Source organism: Argentina anserina, chromosome 6 (genome assembly GCF_933775445.1).
Source record: "Argentina anserina chromosome 6, drPotAnse1.1, whole genome shotgun sequence".
In the NCBI taxonomy this organism is placed as follows: domain Eukaryota; kingdom Viridiplantae; phylum Streptophyta; class Magnoliopsida; order Rosales; family Rosaceae; genus Argentina; species Argentina anserina.
This window is the reverse complement of record NC_065877.1, coordinates 19,426,086-19,450,306: the sequence shown is the minus strand read 5'-3', so window position 1 is coordinate 19,450,306 and position 24,221 is coordinate 19,426,086. Positions and strand designations below refer to the sequence as shown.

Below are 24,221 nucleotides of genomic sequence, written 5' to 3'. Positions count from 1 at the left end.
ACAAACACTTGTAGGTTTAACAGGTAACCTACAGTCTAGAGATGAGGCAAGTCAGGCAACGACACAAATATGAATTGCTACTACAAGATCAACTAGCCTGCAACTGGGCATTTGAAACCGAAGAGTTCGGCTTGGGGAAAATATTCAAAGATGTCAGGATGAGCGGACAAAAAACCAAATATTGAGTAAAATAACAATATATAAAATATTTTCCCAATTTCCTTTATTATAAAGAAACGATGCATGCAAGTGTTGTTAAAATACGTTTGATAACAATAACCGCTTTTGTGTAAACAGACTAGTCCTTGCTAGTCAAATTAATATTGAAATAATTAGAAAGTGGACTAGCTTCACTAATCCAAGAAAAATATCAAATATGCGAATTGGAAAAATTACCTGTCACACCCCAAATTTGAATAATAAAAATTCAAATTAGAAGACATGACAACACGAATCAAATTCAATTGTATTACGCTTAGAATGTTTACAAATCTTGAACAAATGGTAAAAGTAACATTTACAAGAAATTGATACAAAACAATTTATACAATACAAACGTCCTACCCATGTAAGTAGTTCCCTGGATTCCCTCACTGCAAAAGATGGCGATCCTCACTTGCACATATAACCATACACGGTGTACACCATAGATTAGTACACCAGACTGTAATCAAAGAACCTGACAAGCTTTTAAAGCTCATATGAGTAAACTTAACTCAAGATAATCATACTTATAAGATATAAGCAATGACATTTAAAATCCACATAACACACTTGCAATAATGCATGATAAATAGTAGTGTTTCCTGCATGAAAGCATAATGACATTTAAAATAGTTTTTTTACCATTGTCTGATATATGGGTCTACCATTGTCTATTGAACAATTGTCTGTTACATGGTTTAAATAATGCACATAAAGCATTGTCTGAAATCAACTCAAACAATAGACATGATTAAAAGAGCCATTGTCTGAATACCAAAAGAGACAATGTTTTTTAGTAAACAAGCATTGTATGAGGGTCTATTCAACAATAATACTCTTCCAATTTCCCTGTTGTGTATGATCCATCTCATACAATGGTTTTTAACCAATTTCATCAACGGTCACTTATACTTTGACTATTGTCTTTTGTTTTGTCAGACAATATTTTTTAACTATATTTTGTGATATATTATTGTCTATCCAGTTGAATTGAATTGTGTTTTCATTTGAATGGAACAATGCAAATAATTTCTTTTAAATAAGTACATAACACAAGCAATTTTGCAAGCGAACAATGCTCTCACTTTCACAACTTAATCAAATGTACTATAATAAGCCAATTGGCTTGAATATCTCAACCTATTCTTTATCAAATTGTTTATGTACAATAAAGAGAAAAAACTTCAATAACTAAATAACACTAGCTCAGATCCACTAGCTGAAATTAAACCTTAATAATTTTGTTCCTTTTTTCATCCCCCCTCTACCGCATGCATATAAGAGCAAGGAGTCCCTAAATAAAAATAAAATATTTAATGAAAAAAAGCAAGAAACAGAGTTACATAATAATAATAAAGTAAGTAGAAACTAATAAATGATGCAGATGCATCGATTGATAGGTGCACTCAATGTATCATTGCGGCTTTGAACACGCGAGCAACCTGGTAAGAAACAATAAGTTTTACATCATTCAATATTCAACTTAAATATGAGAAGTAATAGGTTGCACCACATATTTATGTAGGAGAAGGAACGACCTTCCTATTCATGATCAGGTTGACATATATAGACCTAGCAAAACCCATTTACATATGCAAAGAAGAGTTTCTAATAAGACAAACACGAAGAAGCCCATGTAATTTCGCTGCACCAAGGACCAAAGATTTATTAGTTATTGCATCTGAAATTTAAAGAGTTAATTCTAATTCATGTTGTTCTGTTAATGCGCTTTGAAAGAACCCTCTTACCAATCCATTACACTGGCCAACCCAAAAACAGTGATGGTCAAATCTTTACTTGAGGTACAACACCAGGATCTATGACTGAGGTAAACAGAAGAAGAACAAAAACTTGTTAAAGAAATAGACATTCTTCTTTTCAGGGTAGAGCACCAAGTATAAACTTTCTTCAATTGACATTTCTTATAACTACCACTAACTTAGAAATAACAAAGAGTTGCACCTAACTCTTTGGATAAGGATGTAGGTTCACAACCTAGAAAGCTCCATCATTATGATTCTGGTTTTCATGTCACATACCCAAGAAATATAAGGGACACAGTGAAGATTGAAATAGAGATTTGCACACATAGAAACCTAAACTAGAGTTAGAAGAGGATGAGTTACAAATATCGCCAGAACATTAACAACAATCATTACTGAAATTCCCAAGTGAACAATGAGTTTTCTTCCCAGAAAGCCATAGAAAACTGCAACAGGGATAACAATGAGGCATATAGTTAACCCAAGAGATCTCGCATCCGGTCCAAATATAAGTCTCCCACCAAGAAGAAATATATGCAGTATGGAACATGCCAACATCAAATATATTTAAGTAAACATTGAAAATTAACCAAAGTAAATGAATATATCACAAAAAGAATCCAAGCCAAATAGCTTTGCAGTAGTAATGAAAGTGACCTCAAATATACATATTCAGCTCAAAGTGTTCTAAATTCAAAGTTGAACAGAGAATTACTCTAAGAATAATTCATTGTAATTGAATTCAATCATCAAGTTGCTAATTCTTATTTGGTACCCGACTCGAAGTAGATATGGATTTCCACCATATGAGATAATCTAGAGGACTCCAAAATGAGAGAAGAAGAGAGGGCGCAATTCATGATCACTATCTAACTTCAGCCTCAACTCGTTTGCCTTGATTCAAACAATAACAACAACAAAAATTAGAAACTAAAATTGATTAAAACAAATCGAAGAGAGTTAGAGAGCGGTGGTGAGTAGACGGAGGTGGTGCAACTATTAGTGGGCGTCTTGGCTTTTGGGTTATGCTCTCCGGCTTCCTAAGAGCTCGATAAAAGTAAAGAATCAAGGCTAGTAATCCCAGAGAGAGAGAGAGAGAGAGAGAGAGAGAGAGACAGAGAGAGAGAGACAGAGAGCAGAAGAAGGATTTATAGTCTAATAGAAATCGAAGGTTAAAGGCTAGGGTTTACATTGGGGGAAAAGGGGTGGAGCACAACTCTGATTTTTGGGTGGGTCTTAGTCGAAAAGAGAGCTAAGTTGATTATTTATGGCGGTGATAGAGGTGAGATTGTGGCCGGATTTGGTATTTTTGACACCACCAAAAGAGGAGGAATGAAAGTGCTCGGGGAGAGAGAAAGAAGAGTTCGGCTGGAGATGGAGAAGCTTGCGGCGTTTGTGAGAGATTGCGTAAAATCTTTTAAGTGTTAGGGTATTCTAACGTGGAGGAAAGAACTATGATTTGATTGATTTCTAAGACAATTGAATTATTTTCTAAAACCATTGTTAGCCATTCTTTGAAAAAATGCATCTAAAACTTTCAGTCAAATATTGTAAAATAAAAGTTGTCCCAAGCAGTTCAGACAATGCTTTGAAAAACAAGAAAAACTATTGTCCTTAATCTACATATATACAATACCTAATTACAAAACCATTGTATTTAGGTGAAACATGGACAATGTATTTAGCGGGAAGAAATAACTATTGTCTTACATGACATCGGACAATGATACCTATAAAACTATTGTCCACACCTGAATTTCAGACAACGCTTATTTTGAAACCATTGTTTGAATTTCCAAACAATGTTTTTTATGTCGTGCATTGTCTATTAACTATTGTCTAATTGATATTTTGGCCTAGTGAATCACTACAAAAAAAGGGAGCTAAGACTACACTATTTCGTGGTAGCATTTGCTAAACGTGGGATGAGGATGCCACAAAACTTAATCGTGGTAATCTCTCTCACAAAAAGTTGTAAACGTGAGTGAGTGTGAGTTTAAAATTTCATTTTGCCTGGTTTTTTCAGAAAGGCTGACACAAGCACAACGAATTTACCAATTTTTTTAATTGCTTTTAATTCATTTTCTTTCTTTGTCTACAAACTCGACAAAGGTTATCCCAACAGTTAAATAATTCTGAAAACCCACCCCAAGTCCCCAACTCGTTTCTTTCTTCTGTTTCCAGCAAATATAGAGAAGTAGATATGCGGGTTTAGCCACCAACATCAACACTCATTAGTCAGTACAACCAAGCTTCCTTCTTACATGAGAGCAGCTGTCTTCTGGAAACCAAATAAGCCTCTCACCATTGAAGAGTTCCACATCCCTCGCCCCAAGTCTAGTGAAATTCTCATTAAAACCAACGGTATGTTGGCTATGTTGCAATCCATCATTTCCCTTTATTTCTCATTCGGGTGCTGTCATTTTAATTTGATTCATTCATCTCGTGTTCTTGGTGTGGTCTCTGGCACTATTTTGTTTCATTTTGATGATTCTGATTTGTAGCATGTGGAGTCTACCATTCTGATCTCCATGTTATAAAGATTGAGCTTCCGTTTGCTAGCCCCTCTATGATGGGGCATGAGATTACTGGTGAGGTTGTCATACATGAGCCGGCTACGAATAATAAGGCCACAAAAAGGTACACCTTAGTTAGATAGCAACAATGTATAAGAGTGCATTAATGTTAGAAATCTGGAATTGAAAGTTATTTTGAATATGAGAAGTATGAAGCGACTAATAGTTAACATTTAGGCAGTCAATCTGATAACTATTTGACATGTTTGGGAGGAGAGAGCATTTCGTCTAGATATGAAGTTGGGATTTGATGTATGCAACTCAGTGGAGCAAGACTTAAAAATTGGGAATTAAGGATGGTAGAGCTCTGTTGTTGTTGAAGTGGATATCATGTTCGAAGTATTTCTACTAGAGGAAGTTTCAGGTGCAAAGATAATCCCATATTATTAGGTTTATGGAGAGAGTTTCTGGATGCTAGTGCCGCTCAAGAAATGATATTGGAAAAATCTTGCTACCAAAAAGATATATCTAAAATTGAGGATAATATAAAGATGAAGCTCAAGTGAAAAATGTTTGGCATGTAGTAATGGATGAAGCTGGTATGGAATAGTGCCCCACTAAAAAGTTATTAAAACGTCGCATCTGAGAGTCTGTCTAAAAGTGGCTTAATGTGGTGAATGGTTATAGACATGTAGCAGATAACTTTAGGTGTTTTGTAACAACTTGCATTTTCCTTTGTCACCTTAGTATTTTGTATAGGCAAGCGTCATTTATGTGTTTTTGATTATTAGCTCTTTAGTTCTAACAAACAAAATTTATTTCAGAGTACCGATTGGATCTCATGTTGTTGGAGCTTTTATCATGCCTTGGGATAGTGGTTCCTATTGTTCAAAGGTAACATTATTTGAGATTGAACTTTGATTGGTTTTGTAATTAATGACTGTTTAGGAATGTGGGTACTACTATTTTCTTTTTGGAGAAACATTGTATCACTTCATTGATTTTTCTTGATGATTCTCTCTCTCTCTCTCTCTCTCTCTCTCTCTCTCTCTCTCTCTCTCTCTCTCTCTCTCTCTCTCTCTCTCTCTCTCTCTCTCTCTCTCTCTCGCTAATCTGGGTCTAGAAAATTTAGGCTAGTTTGTTTGATATTATAATGTATGGGAAATGTTGCAATTAATGGCATGACCTTTGATTCAGCTGAAAGTCCCAGCCATACTCATCACCTCTGGTAATTTTTTTGTTGTTGTTGTGATATATATTAGGGATAAATTGCCTTTTTATTTACCAATATGTTAATGAAATTCAAAATCTCGTCATATCATTGTATTCTGATTGTTTATAAACATGGTAATCTCAAATTGGGGTTGCAATTAAAAATGTGAATCTCGTAACTGATCAGTCTTTTGGTTATAGGATGTTAGTACAATACAAATCTATGTTCCTCGCCACTTTATTAATTTGACATATTTTCATTTCTCTATCTACTTCTGATTTCTAGGTAATAATTTTTATGGGTTTAGCTAGAACGAAGCTGATGTCCCACTTCACAATGGTATGTTGTTTGATTCTCTAGTGTGTTTAAATCTGGGATCTATTTCTTTGTACTCTACCAGGATCAGTTGTTTGATTGTTATACTTGTTAAGACTTCTTGCCTGATTAGTATTATGTTTATGTGTGCAGGGACATAGAAGAAACATATGACCCCCTTAGCTTTTTGAGACACAACTATAACTAGTTTGTATCTAAACTGGTAATGTTTGCCCATATACTTAAATTCTTGTATTCAAACTTTATCTATCTATGATGCTTGATTGTCTTGCAATGCCATCCACTAATCTATAAGGATGAGTTTAAGTCTCAAGTAACATGTAAGCAATTTACTAGCAAACTATACAGTAATCTGATTGAGATGATGTTTTTAATTATCCAAAGTTGGAGAGTTATTCCCATTTAGTATCACAATGTAGTTGAGTGGAGAAGGCTAGATCAAGAGCTTGGAGCATAAGGTTTGCCTCTGTCATGAAGATCATGATGTAACTTTATTGGCACCAACTGGTGAGGCATTTTTGTTATTACATATTACTGACTTTGATTTTTGAAACCAATGATCAAATATGGTCAGTGATTTATGATTTGTGTGTTAGGTAGAAATTATTAGTTTGAGCTATGTAATATGCTTCTCATTAAGAATGATGTACATTTGCTTTGATTCAGGCCGAGACATCTTCGAGTTAAGAGCCATGAAAATCTATCAATGAGGTATGGCATAATTTGCAGCTTAGAGTATCAAGGGTGCAAGAAGCAGTTGCTTCAATACTATAGAACAATGTAAGCTTTGTGTTGATATTTGAGATTGTTGTTGGTTATTGTAAAGAGTACTAAGGATTATGTGGTAGAACACATTTGTTAATTTTTTTTGAATAAATAAGCAGTGGTTTTATTTTTTCTAATGAAAAATAAGTAATGTTTCATGTCTTCATTTAGGGGAATAAGTAATGATTATTCTCATATCTATTTAATTTTTTTTTTAAATTTATTGTGTTGATGTCACGAACCAAAAACAATTGTGGGTAGCAATTGGTGAGTAAAATAAATATATATTATATAGCCAAAATTGTCATAAAAAATGTGAGATTATTTAATATGAACTTACCAAGTGGGACCCAATCATAATATGACACGAAAGTGGTGCAAATGTGATAAAATAAAGCAATTGCCATGGCAGTAACAATCACAATTCCTTTAAATGTAGTTGTACCATGGGTAACAGCTATTCCCACATAAATGTGGCCGAATGGACCAAAGCCCACAAATCAGTAATGTGGGCATTGCAAATTTTTTTTGGTAGTGAATAGCCGCACCCATTTGTCAATTTGACAAAATGAAATTCCAAAAATAACATTACTAAAAACTAATATCATAAATTGAAGGAATTTAAGGGTATTGATATCGCTATGTGTATATGCATGTCAAACATGGATATAAAAATACAATGAAGGTACATATCCTTGGTTCTCCTGGTACTTCTCATACTCCTCCATGGTGTTGAACTCATTGGGCTTCTCGCTATTACCAAAATATGCTTTATTTATTGTGCTTTCTCTCTGGTACCCGTTCAAGTTATCATTAATTCCATTCTTCACGTCATTATCCTGATAGAAGCTTCCATTTTCCTGAAACCTTGTGTCACTCTTTGCATGTTGGTGAAACCCTTCACCGCTGTTTCCATTGGCTTTACTATAATAGCTGTTGGAAAAGCCTTCTCTGCCATTGATGTCGTTTGTGCTGTATCTGTCGGTGTTGTAATTGGTCGTGTACTTGCTGTTGTCGTTGAACAAGTTGGTATTTTCATACTGACCATCTCCTTGAGTCGCAACTTCGTTTTGGATGTCCATGGTGATTGGTGTCTCCTGATCCGCAGAACCATATAGCTCATAGCCCAGCTCTGGTTCAGAATCAAACGGTTCCGGTGCTGGTGGTGGTATGAGTAGTTCTCCTTCTTCTGGTGCATCTGCTGCTGTTAATTCTGGTGCTGGTGCATATGTTGGTGCATAAGTCGGTGAATATATTGGTGAATATGCTGGGGCATACGTTGGTTCATAAAATGGTGAATATGTTGGTACAAATGACGGTGATGGTGAAGGTGGTGCTGGATCTTCTGTGATTGGGATCTCAGGCTCATTCACATTACTATGGGTGACTTTACTGAGAACAAGTTCAGTCTAGCTTCAACTTGAAGAGAGGAGAAAAGCACTAGAAGGAATAAAAATAAGAGAGCTTTTGCAAAGGAAGTCATTGAAGATAATGGTGGTTTGAACTTTGAGCATGGAAGCTAGGAGGGGCATATATGTGTGTATATATATAAATGGTTAGGGTTAGGGCAAATGAGCTTTTTGCTCTGTTAATTGGTGGAGCAATTATGGGAGAGTGAGGAAAGGAACTAATGGAGAGATAAAGGGCACGCCCTCTTAGAGGAATTATTCCCTATATGAGAAACTAGCATTTTGAGAATTCTCTACGTTATTAACGGACTGTAGTACCATTGATTGAGAAATCCTGTCTCTCATTCTCAGTGAAAAGGGGTGTTTTCGCTTCTACAAACTTCCACAGATTTCTCCTTTGGGTTGTTAGGTGAGACTGTTTTAGTTCGTTTGGCAAAGGCAAAGTGAAAAAGAGATAGAACAGATTAAGAATTCTTTCGAAAGAGAATGAGAGACCCTGATTGGAAAGTTTGATTGATTTTCTTCCAAGTACAAGAATCAAGCATTGCCTCCATCCCTTAAATTGTGTTTTTAACATCAACGTGATTTACATAAATATAGGATTAGTTTAGCAGAGGAATAATTCACCGTGATTAGGAGTGATTCATGATTCATGATTCATGAAGAGAAACAAAGTGTCTTTTACTTTCTGTTATAATTATGTTGTTGCAAAGCAAGGTAATGTTCAAGGCAACGGCGCAATCTGCCAATCACTGGATTCACTGCCAAGCACAATGATGTCAATGAATATATATCATAACATGTGGCATGCGTCAACTAATTTGACTTTAAGATTTTGCATGATTGCTCCAGAAATTGTGGCCAAGATTATTAGTAGAATATTCATGAAATAATTTAGACTGAAAAAAAATGACTATAAAGTAATAAAACTCATCTAGTAGAGCCTTCAGTCTCTTCACTCTTCACCCCTGAGTTGTTAGTTAGACCCTCAAAAGTCAAAACCTAAGAAGCACAGACATGGCTCTCCACTGTCGTTTCGTGTGTCTGATACGGACACAGACACGTCTAAATACGCTCGGATATGCGTATTGTACTTTAGACATGATAGGACACGCGTGTGTCTATTTCGGTCATGCAATAAGGCAAGATACGTGAGGTCACTTTGGTCATTACGTTTAAACATAAGGAAAAAAACTCAGATCGATCGATGAATCCCACCTCATAGCCAACAACAATCTCTTGCAACCTTGAGATCTTCCATGATCGAAAAGTATCATCATCAATCACGATTCACAGGAAGCCTTGATAAATAGAAGCAACTAGCTATCTTACCATGTAAATGTATGAAGTAGATGGAATCGCCGTTTCAGCAGTTAGATCTACAAAGTTGAGATCGAGTTCTGGATGAGGATGAGAAATGAGGTAATGAGACTTAATCATGATAAATTAGATCTACAGAGTTGAGGTCGCGTTCTGGGTGTGTATTGGTTATATGTTAAAATAAGGAAAGGGGAAAATCGAGAAGATGAATCAAGATGCTAGAGTGCAGGTGGAGTCGAAGTAGAGTACAAAGTACTTTATGATGTCAATGATTGCAAGCAGAGAGAGAGGAGATTAGTTTATTGTGGAGAGAGAGAGAGAGAGTCATTCAGATGAACACTTTTCATATGCAAATGTGCACCACATTTTTTTTCTTTCAAATATGTTTTTAATGGATATATATATATATATATATTTAAAATAATATTTAATTAACGTCTCCACGTATTGTATTGTGTGTCCAATACGGAAACGAGTATCTGTATCTGTGCTTCTTAGGTCAAAACACTTCACATTTTCTAGAGAAAAAAAAAACAGAAAAGCAAAGTGTTGGTACGTAAAAGTTATTAGTTAGAAAAAAAACTGACAAAAGTTTAGAAAAATAAAATTTAAGAGTTTTTTTCACCAATAGTCCCTCAACTCTGGTGTACCTACTAATGTGATACCTCAACTCTTAATCGTACAAATGTGATACCCAGACTCTAGTATTGCTATCATTGAAGTACTTCCGTCAGTTTTTTTCAAGTTCTCCGTCATCTTGGTGACGTGGCAAGTACGTGAGGCCCACAAAGAGGGTTAAAAGACAAAATTAACCCCATCTGAGAGGAGCAATGTTTTTCCCGCCCTTTACCTTGAGAAAGACACCCAACAATTCTAATTTTGGCGCCAATTTTCCCTCCATACTCCTTAATTTGTGTCTCTTATCTAAACTAAAGAACTACTGCCAACCAGTCGACCACAATCTGATAAAACCTAGATCAATCTCATTTTCTATTTTTACCCTAGCACTTGTTAAACAAACAGAATAAATATAGAAATTTATATGGAACATCTCATTTCCACAATCTCATAAGAATATAGAAACGCATAACTTAACGAAATTCAAATACATGTTTAAGTACCATTAGTTTTTACAAGCAAAAATCATGGCAGATCAACATAAAAGGTGGCAACTAATGGTACTTAAACATATATTTGAATTTCGTTAAGTTATGCGTTTCTATATTTATTATGTTAGTTTAATAAGTGCTAGGGTACAAATAGAAAATGAGACTGATCTAGGTTTTATCAGATTGTGGTCGACTGGTTGGCGGTAGTTCTTTAGTTTAGATAAGAGACACAAATTAAGGAGTAGAGAGGGAAAATTGGCGCCAAAATTGGAATTGTTGGGTGTCTTTCTCAAGGTAAAGGGCGGAAAAAATATTGCTCCTCTCAGATGGGGTTAATTTTGTCTTTTAACCCTCTTTGTGGGCCTCACGTACTTACCACGTCACCAAGATGACGGAGAAGTTGAAAAAAAATGACGGAAGTACTTCAATGATAGCAATACTAGAGTCTGGGTATCACATTTGTACGATTAAGAGTTGAGGTATCACATTGGTAGGTACACCATAATTGAGGGACTGTTGGTGAAAAAAACTCAAAATTTAATGAGTTAAGTTTTGTTTGGTCTAGCAACATATTCTCCCCCTCTTTCGTGGGAAGTTTTGAGTTTGACTCCTAAAAAATTTGTTGTAGCATTTGTAATAACCCTATTTTTCAGAACAATATTTGGTGTTGATTTGAATTCAATAAAGTTGTGTGATTCAATTAAAATGAATTTAATGGTTTGCGACTATACGAAACAAAAACGGAAACATTCTCGGAACGTTTAATTAGAAAAACGTTACGTTTCCGCAACGAATATATCGACTTTTACTCCGTCGATCGTTTGTGAAAACTTTCTTCACGGAAGTCGTAGAGCTCGTCGATACGAGTGCGTGGACATGTGATGCGTTCGAATCGAACGTCGGACGTGAAAGTTATTAACGTCGGAAGTTAGTTTTCGATTTTGGAAACGAGTATAAAAAGGACATTTTTGTGATTATGGTTTCCATTTCTGGAAATCCCCTTCTCTCTCCTCTCTCTCCGCCTCACTCTCCCTCTCCCCCGAGCTTTTCTCCCTCCTCGGAGGGCCGTGTCTCTCACCGCCAGTTCAGGGAGCTTCGCACGGACGTCCGTAGCTACCCTCGAGCTCGTCACGTCGCGCCTCGCCGCAGTTAGCTTCCTCGAGACAACCCGAGGCTTGGAGGACATCTCCGTCGTTCCACGCGATGTCGCCGGCAAGGCTAGGGTTTAGAGACCCGCTCGTCGTCACCGCGCGCCACCCTAGCACCCTCTGTAGAGTGATCGAAGCTCAAACAACCGTTCGTAGCTCGCCCCGGCTCGATTCGACTTTGCCGTACTCGCGAGCCTCTCCGGTGGTCTTCACGGCATTGCTGCACCCCCACGAGGTAAGGGTTTGCTAGATATATCGATTGGTGTGTTTGATTGTTGGATCAGAGTTGTTTTGGGAGAGAATCAGAGGAGGAGGAGATTGGGGGATACCGCCGCCTTAGGCGGCGCGTGTGGACGCGTGGAGGTGGCTAGGCACGGTGTGTTGCCGTGGGAAGGAAGAGGGGAGGAAGGAGAAGGGTTTGGGGCGGCGGTGGCGTGATACGCGCCGTGGTTGGTGTCGGCGCGTGTGCCCCACGCGCTGCCACAGTGAGTGGCGAGTGAGCGCCACGCGCGGTCTGCCGGAGGTGGCGCGTGTACCTGAAGGGTAATTTTGTAATTTATTTTCACGTGCGGTAAATGTAAAAGTGATTTACGTACGGTAAATGTAAATATAAATTACTTTTAGTAAATGTAAAAAGTAATTTATAAAGGGTAAATCAGTAATTAATATTTACTGAGACAGTATTTACATTTAAATAGTATTCGTACGTACAGAAATACGTAAACAGTATGTACACGTACATGGATACGTAATTGATGTGTATTTGTACAGAAATACGTGAATAGTAAATATGTGAACAGTAATCCAGTGAACAGTAAATTCGTAAAACCAGAAATTGCTGAACAGTAACTTATTATTACTGTTTCGGCATTTAAAGGTTTACGAAACGTTTCTAAATTCTTTTCTTATCTTTTCAAGGTGATCAATAAATCAAGGAAAGGAATTATTTTCGGAAATTGTGGAATTACGCTCGAGTCGATAAGGTGAGTAAAATCTCACATAATTACGAATCTACCCTTGCGGAGATTCAAGATTTTACAAGAGTTTTTAATATTGAATTACGACATGTATACGATATAGTGGATTACATATATACTGTATAAATGGTAATAAGTACATATATATATAGTTCACTATATTATATACTGTTATGAATTCATTATGAATTGGTCATTTCGATGACGAGAATTATATGTTGAGGAAGTGATTTAATTTGTACAATATGAGGTGTGATTATTATACGTGGTTTTAACATGGTGTTTGTTAAACATTTTGTCTTCGGACGTGTTTATGAAATATGACATGTATATGATATAACAGATTATATATATATTGTATAAATGGTAAATAGGTACATATATATAATTTGCTATATAATATACTGTTATGATTTTATCGTGATAATGTCATTTTGATGACGAGATTTATATATCAAGCGTGTGATTTTGATTAGTAGAATATGAGGTGTGATTATTGTACGTGATTTTAACATGGAGATTGTTAAAATGTTGATTTGTCTTCGGACTTGATTTTTGTACAATATGAGGTGTGATTATTGTACGTGTTTGGCAAGTCGGAACCTAGCCTTTGGCCGGGCGAAAGTTACGATACAGTTAGAGCTCTAGTCTGTCTGTCGGAGTACTGCATGTGAGGTAACAGGTGGTTATCGGCTCATGAGTACTCATATTGTTTTGATGTTGGGTAGCAGGTGGTTGCCCAATATCGGCGGTGTACTACGTGAGGGGTAACAGATGTGTACCAGCGTTCATTAGTACCCGTATTATAAATGTATTTGGGTAACCAGAAGGGTTGCCCGATTTCTCATGAGCACCTTCATTTCATATATTTTTGGGACAACCAGATGGGTCGTCCATTGACTCATGAGTGCATTTATAATTATTGATTTGTGGATTTTCATATATATTGATATGCGAGTTATATTTTCATTTTACTCATACGAGCTATAAGCTTACCGGGTTTGTGTTTACAAACCCGGTGCACCAATTCGATGGTGTAGGGGATAATTCCGCAGGTGTTGATTAGTGGAGATTGAGAGACGACTCCGGAGACTCGAAGTTGTTCATTATCCTGCTTGTGGTGAGGTTTCTAGTGCGGATTTGTGTGCGAGAACTCGTGAGGATTTATTTGTGAGTTTTGTGAGAGATTGTGAGGATTATTACATTTCCATTTTATGTAATGTTGAATTATAAATTTGGTCTGTAATAATTGGTTGTCTGAGTTGTAATGTGAACTCAGTAATGATCCGCTGTGCATTTAAAACGATTTCGATTCGTTGAGATTGTTTTGGTGTTTCTCGGCTTTGAAATTTTGAGTTTCTGCTCAAAATTTTAGGGTCGTTACAGCATTTCATTAGTTGTTTAACAAAAAACAAAAAAAAAGATTTAACAATGGCATATGCTCATAGTGTGCCAAAGACTTTAGATGAATGACTATCTATGCTATAGCTGAACTAAACAAGTCTACAATTCGATGAAACTTCCAGAAGAGAGGGGGTGGGGGTTGGTGTGTTAGATAATTTTACCTCCAACTCCGTCGCCATTCTCCTCCACAAAACCTCCATCATAAAATCCATCACTTTTCTATCTACCCATCTCATTTCACAAACACAAAGCTTTACCACTTCACCATCCACAAATTTCATACACCATCATCAAGCAAGAAGAAAGAAGATGAGTCTAGCATCATTTAATGATACACCATGATCACCTTCTTCATCACACTATCAAGATCTCCAGGACTTACGTAGTTAAGTACTACACCTAAGAGGGCACTACTACAAATATAGCATTTCATGACAGAAAATTTATGACGTTTGGATAAATACGACATCAAATATTGTTTCTATGACGTTGAAAAATGTAAATGTCATGGATCTAAATTTTTGCTTAATTCTATGACGTTAACTAAACATCATTATAATTAATAAATTTTAATGACATTTTATGAGCATCATTTAAAATATGACATTTAAAAAACGTCATAAAAAGGTTTTTCCATGATGTTTTTAAGCTGTGATGGAAACATTTTCATGACATTTATCAACCGTCGTATATATTATTTGTTATAGCGTTTTTCAAGTGTCACAAACTCTAACACAAACAATGACAAGTATAAACCGTCATAACAATATTTGACGAAAAAAAACTTAAACACTGCGCCCAAATAGTCGCGAGGGCATTTTCGTCATTTCATGCAGGTTAAAATTATGAAAGAGTGAAAACCCTATCATTTCTTCTACCTCTCCGCCGCGTGCTTTTCCTCCACTCTCACTCCCCGACTCCCTCTGCTTGCGGTGATGGCATCGATGGCCACCGATCGAGCTCACCACCACCACCATCATATTCTCCATCCTAAAACATGCCTAACCAACCTAAATTCGAACTCGCACGAAACACATAGGGGCTGCATGGCATCTCTCATTCTTCAACTAGGAAATAGCTAGGTCGGCCTCTTCTCTCCTTGTTCAACTCGGACATGACTTCCTTGTCTCACTAGGAATGCATCACGGCATCACTACTCCTTGTCCAAATAAGATTTGTCTTTCCTGAAAAGAATTCGACGATTAAGGAATATGAAAGAATGAAAATAGGAAAGTAGAATCCTAGTCGATTAAGGAATCCTAATCAATAAGGATTTCTAACACTTAGCACAATTTCATCATCAATACATCCAAATTCGGCATAACTCTACTAAAACATACAAATAACAAATATGAACCTAAAACAACTAAATAAAGACTAATAAAGCATAAGAATAAAACATATATACATTAAGAACGTCACACTTTGTGCTCCGATCATTGTCTCACAACCCTTGAGATGAAGAGGAGTAGAAGCCTAGAACCTGAGCATCGAATAATCCTATAAAACTGAGCCAGCATCACCGACGAAGCTTCAAGTCATGGGCTCTTCCATCTATTACTTCTGGCGACTATCCGGCTTCCCAAACACCAAATCAAAGTCATCGCCTTCTCTTTAGTAGAAATCCTACCAAGCACCTTCAATTTTAGGCATCACCGCCGAACCTTAACTGTTGGCTCTGCTGCTCACGGTGGATAGGGTTCATATGACCTTTCTTGCAAGGTAATCTTGTATTCCCTCTTCATTTTGGAGCTTCTATTTGTGTTCAATTGAGTATTAGTTCAACTCTTTGATTTCTGGATGATTGTGAGGAGCTGGATTCTTGATTTTGGAGAAGCTCAAAATGATTTGGAGCTTAGAATTTACATTTAGAAGAGAAGAGGAGGCTACTGATTTAAGTTCAGTTGGGATTACGGTAAGAATCACACAATGTTATATGAACTGAACTTGTCAAAGTTATGCTTCTTCTATAGTCAATGCTCATCATTTTCATTTCAAATGTTTGTTGGGCTAGATATAAACGGGAGAGTAATCATTGCTGCTGTATTGATCCTAGCTTAGCATTTTCTAATGTTAGAATCCTTTAAGTGTCTATGTTCTGCATCACATTGTGAAATTGAACAACGCCTGCCCTTGTGCAATCAGATATACTATTCTTTCCATGGTCCTCTATTTGTAGTTGTTGCTTCATTATTTTCTTGTAACTATGTATCAGTTCCTGATTTGGGGTGATACACATGAAGCTTTTATATGCAATGTAGATGTTGTTAGCTTTCATGTTCCTACTAATACACTTAATTGTTGAATCTTTCTAGTAAAATGACACTTGTAGAATGAAGCTGTTCCGAGGGCATGTCACAAATTAAAGATGGCTACATTTGCATATTTGCTTTTTTCACTTTTGATATTCTTTTACTGATATTATGTTAAAAACAGTTGAGGCCGCTAAGCTCTTTGTGGATTTTGGCATCATTTGTATTGCTAGTTTAATATCTCCTTACCGAAAGGACCGAGAGGCTTGTCGTGCACTATTTACTAGAGCCTGTAACCAATTATGAGCTGACAAAACTAACATTCTTGGGTGTTCATGGACGTGTCACTAAAAATATGTGAGAATAAGGATCTGAAGAGCCTCTACAAGCTTGCACGAGCTGGAAAAATCAAAGGTATGATGTGCTTCATTATAATAGCTTCTTTATATTTATGTCATATTGGAATCTGATATATGTTTCTCAAGAGTATAAAGTTGATTACTATGATTTCAAATTAAGGTTTTTAATAGTAGTAAAGATAAGTACATTTCACTTTGAAATTTGACGCATCGACTTTATCTTATCATCTAGTGTTATCTGGTGATGTCAGTATAATTTTCTATGTTGGGGCATTGTTCTTGTCACTGAATTATAATGATTCTTTTCTTGGGCGTTGAGGAAATGTAAATTTTCAATATTTTTTTCTACATTATATGCTCAAGTATTTATTTGATGATTGATGGGTATCACAAGACATTAAAACAGTGTGCCATGCCTTTGTAAAGTAGTTCTCAATAATTAGTGATATTTATTTGGCACTCTGCAATTTTTATGGTGTGTGATAGAAATAGTGTTCATTATTGATCTGGAATTTTGGATGAAGATGGGTTTGCCTTTGTTCTTTGGAATTTTGAGTTAACTAATTGTTGAATATATTGGTAGGTGTATACAACAATATTGCATATACTTCGTCTCACATTAAGATTCTTTTTAATTGTTGGTTCTCTTTAATAACTTATATTAAATTATTCCAAGCATATGATGCAATAATCATTCACTGTGAGTTATCAAATGGATGTTACTTAAGTAAGACTTTCTCTAATAACACAGCTGCTGGTGTGATGCATTGAGAAACATATGGATTACTAAAAGTGCAAAGGGAATCTTTAGAGGTAGCATTCCTAACCTCTACTCTTATATATATGGCTGTGGAGTTTCTCAATTACTATTGTGATGAAATGAGCATGGAAGAAGTTGCTAACTTGACGGCGGATAAAAAATTTGCATTTTCCATTGTATTTTCATTTTTCTTCTTTTGATGTAATGAAACTACATTATGAAATAAATTTGATAATTTCAATGATATGGTGTCTCCAATGTAATTATAAATAAAAAAGACAATTGATTTCTGAATTAAATTTAGGAATCAAATATATATATTTTTTAATATGAAAATTTTTCAATGACGTTTAATAAATTTTATGGATTAGTTTCTATGGCAGTTCAAAAACGTCATGAAAATATTTTCAATGGCAGTTCGAATACGTCATAGTAAGCCCCTTTTCGTGACGTTTTATAACTGTCAAAATAGGTCTTTTATGACGTTTATTCAATGTCATCGAAGGGTACCCCTACGATGGCACCCGTATAGATGTCGATTGGGATAGCGTTTGAAAAACGTCATGAAAAGGCTTTCATGACATTTTTCAAATGTCATTGAAAGATTTTATGTAGTAGTGGGGGGTTACTTGATACCAACAAAGGAGATTGTCCCTTGTCATACCCAAGAGGGATACAAGGAGAGAAAATGGCTATTAGAGTGGCATCATTCACTTTAGAAACATCATTGTTCACAAGAGAAGTTAGAGGTGGAAAACTAAGTCCTAACTCACATTCGTTTCATTGTATCTAGTTTAGCATAACCTAGTTTCAATTCCCTTAGGTACGATATCCCATACTCACAATCCCAAAGATACTATAACTTAGCCATTATAATTGAGGGTGGCCTTTAGTTCAACAATGTGGATTTGTGTTGGTTTATTTTAATTCATAGACTCTTTAGAAAGCCTGAAGACTCTTTAAAATATACAAAATTTCCTAGAATTGTTTAAATCATCAACTTCAACTACTTAATTTCGATTGATTTTTACCAATTTTTGTTGATTAATGATATCCAAATAATTCATGTTTGACCGGCTTCAACAAATTATAAAGTACTCATAAAAAAGTTGGTAAATTCTTGTATGAATTAATGCATGCTATGCAACAACTATTATCAAAGTAGTAATATTGTTCTCAAATTTGTAATTGAGTTCTAAAAGTTGTAAATTTTGTACTTCAATCGTTAAAGTAATAATATTACACCTCAAAGTGGTAACTGAGTTGCCAAAGTTGTAGACGAACGAGAACTGTGGGTGGCCAAACGGTGGTCATACCTTGTTGGGCAGCGGCAGTAGATCAAGGAAGTGAATCTTGTGGATATATCAATGTAGAGGCTACATCGCTGGTGTCTTTAAGTTTCAGGGGGTGTAAAGCAAGAAGATAGTCTATATGAACTAGGGTGGTTGGTGAGTCGTGGTGGCGGCGGGTTAGACTGGATTGGTGATGCGTGGTGATGGGTGATCCTGGATGAGATAACCTGGTTTGAGATGGTTCAATTTGGATTAGTTGTCCCTAACACTTGGTACGAAATGTGTGTGTGGGGGGGGGGGGGAGGGTGCATGGTGCGATTGATGAGATGTCTACTTTAGTCGTAGGTTAGAGACAGTGAATTTCGGATGTGCTAGTGCTCCTCTGTAATAGATCTATGGTGGGTTGTTGTTTCTTAGGTCATGTGGGTTAAGGTTAGGGTCGGACATGGTTTTTGTTTGGACCTAGGCTTGGGTTTTTCTGTTTATGTTTTTGAGTTTTCGTTTTGGTTTTGTTAGGGTTTCGTCATCCCTCGTCATTGAACAAGATTTTTAGGGTTTTAGTTATTTGGGGTCGTTGATTTGGTGTCCCTCTTTTCGAGCGAGGGTACCTAGTTGGTAAGGTGTGTAGTTTGGTCGTGTCGCAGTGTGATCATGGTTATAGTGTCGTTTCCAAGGACTATGTTAATGTTAGTTAATTTTTGTCGTCAATGTGATGGGGAGGGTAATCTATGAATATATGTTATTGGTTTAGGTACATAGTGCTTGATGAAGTGACTTTCATCTTAAGATTGGCCATGAGAAGGTGATTTCTTATCCATTGTAAATATGTAATCACTAATATCTAGTAGGGATGAGTGTTGGGATTTCATGTCCACCACTGATCTCCCTTTGTTTGTAATTGTAGATATTTATAATACATTTTCTAAAAATAAAATGTAGTGTTGGTTTGTACCTTGTAGGGAGGTTTATAAATTAGTAAGATAGGGAGCTGGTCCTCCTATATTTACCTAGGTAGCCTTATGGTTAAGATAAAGAACCTAGCCTTATGGTTAAGATAAAGAACCTAGCCTTATAGAAAAAAAAAACAGTTAATCATGGTAGGAATCAGAGAGAAGTCAACTTTTAAGCTTTAGTAGTTAGAAATTCTGTTGTGGAACAAGCGTACCACGTGGCGATAGTGCTATTTAATGGTGGGGAAGTCCCCATTTAAGAATTTTTCTTGGTAGTTTGGTGTTCTAACGCGTTATTCGCGTATTGTCAAGTCCCTATTACAAGTGGGGCGCGTTACTTGTGGGCGTATCGATCTTGCCAGGGTTTGTTAAATTGTTTTCCATACCCAGACAAAATGCCATTTTAGCATGTACTTACGCGTCCACGTGCATGAAAGAACTATAAATTGAGTAGAAGTGAAACTTACCCGAGGTTATTCATCTTTATTTACTCATAATACGACCACATACCAATTACAAAATCGTTCGCTTTATTACCACATACATATATGCTAGTAGTACATCGAGGATGTTGTTATCACCTACATATATGTTAATACATAGAAGATTTTGCTGTTCTCGTACAAGTTACAACTAGACATTGATGGATCCGATCGGTGAGGGTAGTAGTTTGTCGTAGTAGCTAGTACTGGTTATATTTTTAGGGAAGAGCTGGAAAGATGATGGGATCGATCAACAGAAACAACTCAAGAAAAAGAGAGAAGAAAAACTCGCAGATGTCGACGCAGGTGTAGCCACATCGAATCGCAGGACATGTCGTCAAATTTGGGGTTCCCTCATCTGTAATTACCTGTGTGGAGCTTGCGCTGGTGCCGGGTTCAACCGCAGGCGGGTGGTACATTGGGAATGCCCTGTCGTTGTAGTTCACCCATAACGGTATCAGTGGAAGGAGGCTTCAGGCCAAGAGGAAGAGGCAGCCATGGTTTTGATAAAGCGTCTCCAATGGCTGCATCTATGCTCTCTTTTGACTGTAATGTCACATAAACAATCAGTTAAATTAACCAACTACCAATCATATAAATTTTCGTTTAGCTCCTCTGCATGTAAGGGAATGAGTACGTACGTACATTTCTGGTCGAGAACCAATTGATCGATTACCATTTCTTCTGATTTGAATATTAACTACATACATTTGGTTTCAATATAGTAGATCGGACTAGTTTCTATATGATGATATTAGCTTCTTGGTCAGACATTATAATGAAGTTTGTCTTAATCTTAACTATTGGTCCTTGAGTTAGTTTGAAGTTCAAATTGTATAGTTATTCTTTGGCCAACTCTTCCTTCAACTTACGGCTCTCAAAAACGCATGTACGTAACATAGACCGATAAACACAACATGTTACCGTATGAGTGAAAGATAGATTTCAATCACAGAGTTGCCCTAGACTAACCGTTTTAGTGCTGAAAAGGAAGAAAACAGATGTGATTAGGGGAGAGAGGGAAGAGCACTCACGGGTTGAAAATCAACAAGAGGATGGGGTCCAGATTGTCCAGGAACACCAGGGCCGCCGGAGTCTAGTTTGTACATGCCATGATGCGGTGGTATGCCTGGGACAGGTGGATCGGGAAACCTCTGCAACAAATAATTGAAACAGTACAGGACCAAATGAGCCAAAATATTCTTTGTACAAAAATGTCAATAATATGTAGAGGGATCGTAAACTCCATATATATTCCATACGTGAAAGATTCCAAAGAGTAAGGGTATGATAGTTTACCGTCGCAGAAGGAGGAGTATGAGTCGTAGCCATCTGCCTCGGAAAATACGGAGTTCCTGGGGTTAGTACTGCATTAGGAGGAGCCTACACCAAAAAGAGAAATCAAACTTCAGTACAAATATAGAGAGATTGAAAACTACAGATCGATCGTATATATGCATGGCATTAACACGTAATGAATTCAATGGAAATGGTTGTAACGAAAAGGTCTGCGCCATACGAATGTATTAGGTATTAACATCAACACCGTACTAAAAGAGTTTCATAAGACAACTCCATGGGTGAGATAAGAATCAAGTTCATCTGCATGCCGTATCACCCTACTGAGCTGATTTATTGTTAATCAATGTATTTATATATATGAATGAACATTTTAGGAAATCTGAAAGATTGAAGTATGTAGATGGTTGTCTTAGTTATGTTTGGTTTTATGCTATCCAAACAATAATGTGAAAGAAGAACCGCAACCCGTGACTAAGGAAAAAAAAGGACAAAGGGTTACAGTACGTGCTTCCAAGCAACAATTAGAATTAGGGTATCAATTCATACTTACACGCTGATCGTGATGATGGTGCCAATACGAATTCTCCGGTGGCGGTGGAGGAGCTGGAGGCCAAGAAGGCGGCTGTGGTGGGGATGAGAAGGGAGTAAGGTGCTTCGGGGGCCACATGTGCATCAAGGATTGGTCAACTGTCGGATGACCCCATACGTGTAAAGGTCTGAACTGGTGGTGATGGCCATGGGGGCGCTGGTGCATTGGTGTCATGAGAGGAGGGAAACCCATGGTGGGTGGTGCAAGCCAAGGACCCATCTCCGACGAAGGTCTCTTGACGCCTACTCCTCCTCCTCCACCTGCAGCAGCAACAGCAGCTGAATCGTACATCTGCCGCCTCTGGGTCCAGCTTGCAGCTTCAGCTTCACGGGCTAGCAAATGTTTCCGATGTGATCTATATTTCTGTGCACAAAGCAGATTAAGCCCAAAGTTAGAAATGTTTCCATAACCGTGAAACAAACAAACTTCTGTAAAACTTCCAAGTAGATTTGTTTCTCCTTGAAGAAATGTACAAAACCTTCTTCTTTATTTCATTTTCTTACTGAAAATTGGATGAACAATCTAAAAGAGAATCGAACAATTAGACAATTAATAATTTCATATGCGTAATTAGTTAGGTATGTACTTGAAGGTGGCTAGCAATATTGTGGCGAGTGAGACAGTCTATCCCCATTAGCTCTAAAATCCTAGAAGGCACTGCCTTATCCACCCCTAGCTGCTCTACTGCTTGCACGAACCTCCTGTGCAGCTCTGGTGTCCAATCCACCTACACATAGTCAAGAAACACACTGCCCCTTTAGTACACAAATTTCACGAAAACAAAACCATAAACTTCAAACTGAATTAAACATGAAAATAATATCTATCCAATTCAGTAACCCTCAAGTTTTTCTCATTTATTGTCCTTCACAGATCGACTTGATAATTTTTTAAACACTGTCTCGTCCGTTCCCCTTCCTGCATACGATTCCCGTGAATCCAGTGCAGTACCTCATTATCCAAATTTGTTATGAGCAGATGTATAGAATCTTTCATCAAGATTGCGATAAACTTGTATACAAGTACTGTCGCTATCAAAAATTTATGAGGAAGGGAGAGGTAGCTAGCACGAGCTTCATACCATTAACAGTCAGAAATAACCTAGTTGCTTTTATAGCTCAGGTAGACAGGTACCTAGCACTAGATTGATTGAATGATTTACCTTAACTTTCCTCTTCCCGTGAGAACTCTTGGATTGTGCTCCGGATGATGACGACTTCCGGTGACTTTTATCTGTAGCTTCTTTCGGGGACGATGATGTATTATTATTGATCACTGCTCCTCCGCTTTCATCTCGTTTACTAATGATTTCCTCTCCTCCTCCACCTCCTCCATGAGAACTATTATCGGAGCTCGAGTATTTGAAGTCTGTAGTACCCGAACCCGAAGAATCCACCTTCTGATGATGATTGCCTTCTCTTTCTTCCGCTGTACTGGTCTTGGTGGCTGCTTTGTTGTCCTCTTCCTCCCATTTCTCAACTGATAACGGCGAAGTATTCAAGTCGGACTCCCCACCAGCGCTGACGGAAAATTCAGCCAGCATCTCCGAGTCCATCTCCAAATCGGGTAGCACATCCATCACAGAGTCGATTCCGATGAAAAGGTCATCAAAGTCGTTGCTGTCAAGCAAGTTCCCCCCGGAAAATTCCGAGAAGTCCACCACGTTGGCGCCGATCGAAAAACTCTCCATCTGATCTCCTCCTCTGTTTTCATCCTTGTGTTGCTCCTTCAAAGGCGATAATATAAGCATCAAGGAGAGTACGTGCCCTTACAACTACTACTCGATCGGAGTGGTGCAATTACGCGCGTAATATATATTGTTATTGCATTCAAAAATAGAAGCACAATATGAAGGACAGTACTAGGAGTACGTCCTCGAAGACCAGTATAATCTTCCTGGCCGGTGATATTAGCAGCAAAGAATAGAGAGATAGAGAGAGAGGTGAAGGCTGAGAGAAATTGAGTGCTTAATGGGTTGGAGCTGGTCTTTGTTTTGTTGCTTTCCTTTGTATTGTGTAGTGGGAGAGTGCAGAGAGAGAGAGAGAGAGAGAGAGAGAGAGAGAGTGGATCT

At 37.2% G+C, this 24,221-nt stretch overlaps 2 protein-coding genes across 2 annotated transcripts; one reads left to right on the top strand and one right to left on the bottom strand.

Moving 5' to 3' along the window:
- Positions 1-4,231: 4,231 nt before the first annotated feature.
- Positions 4,232-6,185, top strand: LOC126797006 (uncharacterized). The gene is made up of 5 exons (XM_050523703.1): positions 4,232-4,331; positions 4,472-4,607; positions 5,308-5,377; positions 5,982-6,035; positions 6,165-6,185. The coding sequence occupies exons 1-5, from the start codon at positions 4,232-4,234 to the stop codon at positions 6,183-6,185; spliced, it is 381 nt and encodes a 126-aa protein (XP_050379660.1).
- Positions 6,186-20,247: 14,062 nt separating this feature from the next.
- Positions 20,248-24,221, bottom strand: LOC126797921 (transcription activator GLK1-like). The gene is made up of 6 exons (XM_050524687.1): positions 23,313-24,221; positions 22,737-22,877; positions 22,112-22,513; positions 21,559-21,642; positions 21,294-21,413; positions 20,248-20,805 (listed from the first exon to the last, which is right to left on the bottom strand). The coding sequence occupies exons 1-6, from the start codon at positions 23,898-23,900 to the stop codon at positions 20,656-20,658; spliced, it is 1,485 nt and encodes a 494-aa protein (XP_050380644.1). The 5' UTR covers positions 23,901-24,221; the 3' UTR covers positions 20,248-20,655.